Source organism: Notothenia rossii (assembly GCF_949606895.1).
Source record: "Notothenia rossii genome assembly, chromosome: 12".
NCBI lineage: Eukaryota > Metazoa > Chordata > Actinopteri > Perciformes > Nototheniidae > Notothenia > Notothenia rossii.
This window is the reverse complement of record NC_136911.1, coordinates 21,232,034-21,241,258: the sequence shown is the minus strand read 5'-3', so window position 1 is coordinate 21,241,258 and position 9,225 is coordinate 21,232,034. Positions and strand designations below refer to the sequence as shown.

The 9,225-nt window shown below is 43.2% G+C and overlaps 1 protein-coding gene across 3 annotated transcripts in view; it reads right to left on the bottom strand.

Moving 5' to 3' along the window:
• Positions 1 to 9,225, bottom strand: part of oxsr1b (oxidative stress responsive kinase 1b) — a 53,199-nt gene that overhangs the window by 22,374 nt on the left and 21,600 nt on the right. For all 3 annotated transcript variants that reach the window (XM_079661080.1, XM_079661082.1, XM_079661081.1), the window contains exon 3: positions 8,731 to 8,836. In XM_079661080.1, the coding sequence (XP_079517206.1) occupies positions 8,731 to 8,836 (106 nt within the window). The remainder of the gene's footprint in view (positions 1 to 8,730; positions 8,837 to 9,225) is intronic.

Genomic DNA, 9,225 nt, shown 5'->3' with positions numbered 1-9,225 from the left:
GGCTGAAACAGAGGGGATTATGGGTAATGCTGCAATGACCTGTTTGGTGTTTCAGCCAATCAGAGACAGGCTCTGTATATATCTGAGAGCTATAATATATTGATGAAAGACAGTATGATAGGGGACCTTTAAGTATCCAGGAACAGGCTGGGTAGATAATGTTTCTGGTCTCATGTGATGAGCATCAATGAGAAGTCGCCTCAGGCTAGCTTATTTCGTTTGCTAAGCCTACTCTAAAATAAAACTTATTTATGAAAACACAAGCTTCCTGCTGGACATTCAGATGATTCATGTTTAATCTCATATTGTTTGGGTAAATTAGATTGAGCTTACACAAAGATCCTTTTTCCAGCTCCAGTTAGATGGGTTTTATTGAAGGGAAAAACAAACGATTTAGCTGCTCAGACAAAATCCTTCAACCATAAATATCAGCAGGACCTTTCAATGTGGAGAGGGCAAAACAAGCCAATGGCAGAAAGAGAAATCACAACATGCATTCCTTAGAGGGTAACAAAGTATAAATATTGTGCTTTCCATGATATTAAAAAGGAAAGTCAGTGTCTAAAAAATCAACTGTCTTAGTGACTAACGGCCCGTCTACACTACAGGCATCAAAAAATGCTTTCAACGCTTCGCCCATTCACTTGAATGGGGTGACGTAGAAGATTTTTAATCTTCGCCGAACTGCATTGTGGGGAGCATGGCATGGCTTTGCAAGCATCACGAGCATCTATCGGCATCAAAAGTTAAACAATGTTCAACTTTTGAGGCTCGATGCTTGACATCAGCCAATCAAATCCCGTTTATGCAAATCCCGCCAGTGCAAGCGCTAGCCAATCAAACCGCGTGCAAGCTGGGAGAGACAGACCGCAGTTCATTTCCTCATATTCCAAACGAGATATTACGATAGCAAATCACCCGGTTCTTTACGACCGGAACTATTTACCGGGATACAAACCGGAGGAACCAGGCATGGAGGGAGGTGGCAGAGACAGTGGGTGAAACTGGTAGGTTTTCGCCTGTTTGGAGAGTTTATATCCAGTTTACTTAGTTTTAACATTGCTATTGCTTTGTATGTCGGGGGCGGGAGATTCATGTGATTGGTTGCTCGCAAAAAATCGCCAAGCTTCAGACACGCCCAGTTTCAAGATTTTTTCATGCCTGTAGTGTAGACGGGCCGTAAACGACAACAAGCCCTGCATCTAGGATGTCATTAGGAGACACTTTGTTTGGACCATTGACTCTAAATTAGGATTTTTCTTTCAGGTTTTCCATCGAGCTGGAAATCAGAATATTTACCCAGTTAAAATTAGCATGGCTGCTGTCAGAGTCATGTCATTACTCCTGCCGACAGCATCATTACAGCCTGACTGAGTTCTCCACATCGTACACTGTATGTGAATCTTATTTAATGTGCTTTTAATAGATTCCTGGTGCAGTGATGACATATCTCCGGAAGCCGATCCTGGAAGTTAGCGTCACAAGGTGCCCCCTTGAGAAAAAGCAATGGAATCGGTTCTTGGTATATTGCAGAAAATAAGCTCTGTGGCCGTCACGTGTAATTGATATTCAACATGTTTTTTAAACAGGATAATCTCCACGTATTAACACCACCTCGGCAGAAATAAAAGGCATGATGCTGTAAACAAACTACAGAGTCACATGACTTCCGAATTAAAGCTGCGGTTATATGACACATAGAAGCTGGGGATATTCAAGAGTGGGGTATTTACTAGGGGTCGACCGATTATCGAGGACGATATTCCGCATTTTACAGATTATCGGTATCGCCCTTTTTATTATCAAATTGCCGATACAACTTGGCTCTGATGCGGCCGTTTCTCTGGCTGCAGTCACCACCGTTCACGAGCAATGTCCCGCCCACAGCGCGATCTGATAGGCTATTACTGAAGTGTCAATCAACACTGAAGATTTTCCGGGCTGCAGCCAGCCGGAGAGGCGGGACCTTCTCACAATCTGGTGCTACTGAATTGGGACTACTAAATGAGTGAGACTCAAATATCAGAAGTTCAGAACAAGTTTTAGTAGTTTTTATTTTATTCTTACTTCATTTACTTTACTCAGGGTCACGGAGAGGAAACCAGTTTTAGGGATTTCAGAGAAGTTCTGTTGTTCTACATTTTGACACCAAGATTTTCTGATTTTACTACAAATGTATTATCGGTTCCAAATATCGGTTATCGGTCTCCTTGATTACTAATAATCGGTGTCGGCCTTGAAAAAGCCATATCGGTCGATCCCTAGTATTTACTGTTGTATTTCATGTTGTGGAACAAAACGGGAAAATCTGTCCATCTTGTGTTAACCACAGATCTTATTTCAGACACATTCACATAACTGACTTTGAGACGAGCGAACAGGAAATGGTAAAAAGGCTTACTAATGTCCGGGTTTAAGGACTCATTACTGCGCCACTCCATTTGATGGACAATTAAGGTCACAAGTTGAACAGTGTATGAACTCTTTTGTGCCACAGAATAAAGACGCCTCTTTAAAAGAGCTTCCTTATTAGCATTAGAAAATTGGGCGACGCTGGAGGACAAAGCAGGGCAGCGAAAAGATCACACACACACACACACACACACACACACACACACACACACACACACACACACACACACACACACACACACACACACACACACACACACACACACACACACACACACACACACACACACACACACACACACACACACACACACACACACACACACACACACACACACACACACACACACACACACACACACACACACACACACACACACACACACACACACAGCATTTTAGCGGCGGGCTAAGAGAGAGACGAGCCACCTGAGACTAGACAGCGTTATTGCAGAGAGTGAGACGGAGGCAGAGCGAGAGAGGAGGGGGGAGGAGACGGAGGGTTCATCGGGTTCGTTAGCAGTGACGGTGCACGGCAGAAAATGTGATTCAGCAGTGAAAACCCTTTCAAAGAGAGGACGGATTTGGAAAGGCAGTGTGTCTGAGCGTAGAGACAGAGAACGTGAGAGAGGAACGTCTGATGCGACGGCCCTTTGAAGCTCATTGAGGAAAGGTAGACCTTTTCTCTCCTCTCTCAAAGCTTCTGCACTCAGACTGATTCTCATCGCTTTTTGTGGAATGGCGCGAGGGAGGAGGAGAGGAGGAGAGGAGGGAACAATGGAGAGGGTGCTGAGGGAAGGAGGGTTAGTGAAGAGAGTCACATCCAAGTGAAGGGGGAGATGTAGTCCTAATGAGGCAACAAATTAAAGGTTTGAATACACGAGAGACACGATTAAGCTAATGTGTAGGAAACCTATCCCTGTTTACTCAACTGGATATGAAAAATGACAACCCTGTTTATTGAAAAAGAAATAAAAGACACATTGGGAATTGCTAGAATTAGTTGAGACGATTAAATCATGTCTCTGCGGATAGTATGGTTGGTTCCTGACTAAATTAAACCAATGGGTGACAAATGTTGAAGCCGAAAGTCATCATTAGTTTGGTCGTGCTTTTTTACAACAGACCACACCCTGCGATATTTGGAACAACGAATGCAAAGGTGTCACTGTTTCCTCTGCCCTGGTTACAGACTGACAGGCTGGAGGCAGTAAGTACAGCTGTGTAGTATTTAAATGTTATAACACACCACACCTGCTATGATATTAGAAATCACAAACTGTTCTTAGAAATTAAGAAGTTTTGTACATGTTGAGAGTGAAGCACTGAAGAATGGGACTTTTGGGCACTCTTACTAAACCACACATTCAGGTATCAAATAGGAACAGACCCTAACGCCTTACCCTAAAGTAGGGCTGGCTCAATGAATCGTATTTTAATCGCAATTATGGCTTGCAACGATTACGAAAACAACGTAATCGAAATAAAACGATTATTTTTTTATTATTACTTTTTTTTTTTTTTTTATAAATACTTTTTTTTTTTTTATAAATTGAATTATAATTAAAGTTCAGGGCAATCAACTGTTAAAAACATACAGTTAACATTTTTCTCCAATAAATTGATGTTTTCAAAGTCAATGAATAATCGCATTTAATAATCGCAACTACAATTATTGACCAAAATAATCGAGATTATGATTTTTGCCATAATCGAGCAGCCCTACCCTAAAGCTGTATTCACATCATAATCGTAAAACAGCTCAGCATTGACTTTGCTTCTATGGAAACAGCTAAATCCCCACTGGGTGCAAGCTAGCAGAGGAGGTAACCAAAAAAACTCAACTTAAATAGCTGTTTTCATCGCAAAGCAAATCATGTGAATGCAGCATAACCCTAACGTAGAGTGATATCAATCTTCCCATTCAACTTCCATTGGAAAGTGTTGGCATATATAATCAAAGGCAGACAAATGACGCACAGTTCCCTGAAGCTGAGGTGGCACCGATTGGAGAAACTGTTTCTAAGTGCACACACAGCGTGGTTCAGGCTTTGGGATCATTAAATGTCAGCCTCTTTTAAATCCATCTGATTGAATCCTCCACGCTCCATTAGGTGGCTCCAACAAGCCGACAGCTCCACAATCCAAAGGTTTATTATGCATGGGGAAAAGATAAATGACACCTGTTGGCCTGGTTTGTATGCTGCCGATCCAAACCCGTAAGAGGAAAAGTTATACAAACCACAGGGGATAAAGTAAGTCTTGAAAGAGTAGAGAATAAAAACTTAGGGAAAAACCAAATCCTCAGTTCGGTTTCAAGCTGGATTAAATCAAATCCTCCCCGTCTTTTCCTGGATTCCTAACCCAAACTGTGAAGGTGTAAAGCCATTCCATTTAACTCTCACTTCATCCAGAGGAATCCCACTTAGTCTTTTCCGTTCCCCTGGTCAGAGCCGGAGCTTTGAGACCGAGGGAGAGGATGAGAGAGTAAAAAAAAAGGGGGTGAGGAAGGAGGGAGGAGGCGAAAGCGGACGAGGGAGATCAAAGCTGGCGCCAACTGGGCTAAAGGCCGATGGGGAATGCCAAGCAGAAGCTGGAAAGGGGAGTGGGAGGGTGAGGCATGGGAGAGGCATAGGTGGAAGGCCTAGAAGAGAGGAATAAAAGACTAAAAATGCCCCGAGAAAACTGATTTCTAGGAAACCAAACGGAAGTATTTGAGTCCCAATCACAGCTCTTTGTCAGCCTCCTGGCATCTTATAGAGAGGCTAAGTCCCGCCCATCTACTTCCCCCCCATGGGACCTTATTTCTGAAAAATAATGTATTGAAGTCAATGGAGAGAAAACGTATCTTTTGATCCCGTTTGAATTGTTCCACGAATTACACATATGATGTTTGTCAATCTTAAAAAATCATTTCCATGTCAAAAAAGTCACAGTTTGTCAAAAACTGTTGAAATATAAGACTATGAAAAATACCCAACTAGAAAGACTACAAATCCCAGAGTCCCGGTCCCGCATGCTGGCTCTTAGGAACCGACTAACTCCCCTTGTGTGTATGTACAGCTCTCAACGTGCCCAGACTTTGAGTGATTTTCACCTCTTTTAATACTTTCCGCCTCATTCTGAAAGAAAGAAGTGAAATGTGCCAACGTGACGGCCGTCTTGGTGTGTGGTGCGAGACGGGAGATGTAGTTCATTGAGCGGTTTCACACAAAACAAAGTGTTACTTCACAGTTTTACCACACATTTGTATTTGTTTGAATTGCAAAATTATCTTTTAAATTGACAAACATCATATGTGTAATTCGTGGCACAATTCAAACGGGATCAAAAAGATAATCTTTCTCTCTCCATTGACTTCAATGCATACTTTTTCCAAAATATGGTCCCCTGGAGCTCCCCCGGAAAGGGAGGGACTTCACCTCTCTATAAGGTGACATCATGATGTGACAAATCCACTGGCTCCAAACTCCAACAAGTCCTTTCAAATGCTAAATTGAAAAGTCAATAATGCCTTGAATGGAGTGGTCTTTAATTGAGCCGGGCAGCAGTGAAGTCAGCCAGAGAGGGCATGAATCTCCAGGGAACACATTACACTGGCTTACTTTAGCGTGACTCATATTCTGTCTCAGTGGGGAGCAGAGGCTGCCTGTCAGTGAGTATTCAGTCAATGACAAGTTATGCCTCGCTCTAATGAAACAGTTGTTCTCATGTCACAATCAGAACAGGAATTTCTTGAAAAGCAGTGCACCTACCTACGGCAAAAAACTCAGCAATAGGTTTGGCCTTGATTCGGTTTTACGAAGATACAAGTTCACAAATGGACCCACTGAGACTTGTATCTAAGAGGCTTTCCCTTTAACTTCCTATTTGTAAAAGGGGTTCAATTAGGGCTGCTCGATTATGGCAAAAATCATAATCTCGATTATTTGGGTCAATAATTGATATCACGATTATTAAAAACGATTATCCATTTACTTTGAAAACATCAATTTATTGGAGAAAGAAAATTGGAACACCATGTTTTTAAGAGTTGATTATCCTGAACTTTGAGTATAATTCAACTGAAAAACCAATAATTAAAAAAAATAAAAAATAAAATAATAATAATAAAAAAATAATCGTTTTATTTCGATGACGTTGTTTTCGTAATCGTTGCAAGCCATAATCGTAATTGCAATTAAAATATGATTAATTGAGCAGCCCTAGGTTCAAGGGTACAACAGTGTCAAAGATGAAGGAAGGACTCTCAGTGGTAGTCAAGTTGAAGTCATACTTCCACTACTGTCATTGAGTATCTTTTTTACTTTCTTGCTTAAAAACTTTTTTCCTAGATGCCATGGGGAGTTCCAGCACAACTTCCACTCCTCCAAAAAGTGCATGGAGAATAGAAAAAGTCTGAAAAAGTAAAACTCCAGAAAAACTTGAAGTATACAGAACATCCTCGAGGCTTCGGACAAAATGCATCGGTCTAAAATGTATGTTTATTCTGTATCTACTCCGGGATCTTCCCACATACGCCCAGGCAACTGCTGCAGTGCACTCTGGGGTTCAGTATCACGCTGCTGGGCATCTGCCAGTGCAACATGAGTGACATACCTTCTATAAGCGCCATAAGCCAAAAAAGCAGCAGCGGCATACCGACAGCCGACCGCCAAGAAGCTCTATAGCAAATGTAGGATGCCATCAGTGTGGGTTGCATCGCGGCAGCCCAGACACACATTTAAGTTATTTAGAAATGTCTCCAATGATTCTGCATAAACTGAGCTCTGTGTGTTTGGAGTGCTACAAATATTGTTTAACTAACGTCACATAGTCCGACAGCATTCTTCTCTAAAAGGAATGACACCTGTACTGCAGGAATGCTGATCCATCAGAGCACTTTACATACAAACGCTGTGGGTATAGAAACATGCCACAGCTTTGTCAGATCAACTGTTAACAGTGTTTCGATAGCAGAGGACAAAGACAGGATGGAGGGTTTCTGACGGTATGCTCTGCCCCGTGGAGCGATGGTCTATAAACCTAATTTGAAGCCTGTCTCCATGGCAGACGTCTCCATGGCCATCATTTAATTACTCTGCACAATAAAACTCCACATCAAGGGGCTGTGTTTAACGGGAAGGAGAGAGAGGCAGTCTGAAGTGGTGTCAGCTCCTGCTGCTCGTGCCCCCCCCCGCCCGCCAGCTGCAGGGCGGCTGCCAAGCTGCTCCAGGGTTTCCCAGAGAGCAAGGCATGCCACACGGGCATTAACCGTTACACTGGGACGCCGTTTGAACAGGGGGGCATGATGAGAGGGTGCAAACATGTGTCTGTGTAGACTTGTGTTTGAGACTGAAAACCAGGATTACAAAATGAAACAAAAAGGGATTTAAACACCATTCTTTTTATCAGGCTCGTTCTTGCTTGTGAATGGGAAAAGGACTGCATTGAGAAAGAGTTTTTACAGCATTTATGATCCCTCAAAGCGGTTTTTAATGTTATAAATTGTCCAAAGACGTGTATAATGTCTCAACACTTAAATATGTTACTTGTTAAGTCTTTATATTGACGGCCTTTTTTTACTTTTTCTTGCAACACTGTACATTTCCCCGCTGCGGGACTCAAAGTAATTCTGATTCTGATTATATTTACACGTCAGGATTCACCCAAAGAGGTGTAGGAGCAACCTGCTAAGGAGACTTACATTCACACACCATCGGGAACTATTTGGGGATAAGTATCTTGCCCAAGGATACATCGACATCGAGCTGGGAATCACACCACCGGTCTTTTGATTGTTAGACGACGCTCTACCTCACAAACCTGTCAAACGCTTTGTTTAGGACACATTCCCCTTCATGCTGTAAGTGTCTTCTAGCCTCAAACACTCTTAAAGGCTTATCCAGAGCCATAAACACTCCTTAACGAACAAAACCATACAGATGCAGCGGGTGCATTGTGCGCTCTTCCTCTCCGTGGTGGCCTCCTCTTCGTGCTCCTCTCACTAGTTAATTGCAGCGCTGCCACATGGCTGCCTGCGGGGCTGTTATTACGTCTGCCCTGTCATTAGTTACCGAGTTAAAGCCGGAAAGGAGCTGCAGCTCACATGGGACACAATGAAGATCAGTGTTGTCACTATCCCTGCAATCACTAGCAGCAGCTCTGCCTGCTGTCATCGTGAGGGGACGCCTGCCAAGAGCTCTGGACCCTCTGATTATGATTTTAAGGACGAGCGTTCGCAAACTGTGACCGAATACAGCGCTGCAGGAAGTGTAAAAAGATTGAGATGGATAGGCAGGAGTCAAGGGGAAGTGTGTGAAAGACAAATGCACTTACCTCCGAGCAGCTTCATGACCAGCCACAGCTCATCCTTCACCACGAAGGAGGTGTAGTAAGACACAATGTTGGGGTGGTGGCACTGGCTCATGGCCTGGATCTCTTTCTGGAGGAGGAAATAGAAAAGAGAGACAGAAACCAATCAGACTGTTTATTGTACTTATAAGAGCTGGTGGTGGAAATGGGTTAAAGACTTAGGGTGCGTTCAGGCCTGCCTTGTATAGTCCGGTTGAATCGAACCCTGGTGCGTTTAGCCGCTTGGTGCGGTTCATTTGGGTCGGTGTGAACGCAGTCCGAGACCTCTGAAGTGAACTAAAAGACCGGACTCTGGTCCGCTAAAAGAGGTGGTCTCGGAGCGCTTGCTAGTGAACTCTGGAGCGGTTCATTGCTGGTGTGAACGCAGTCCGCACCAAAACATAGGAAGCGCAGTATTTACGTGTCACAAGAACGCGGATGTCTTCAAAATCTTTAGCGAAAGAGTCTTTGAAGACATCC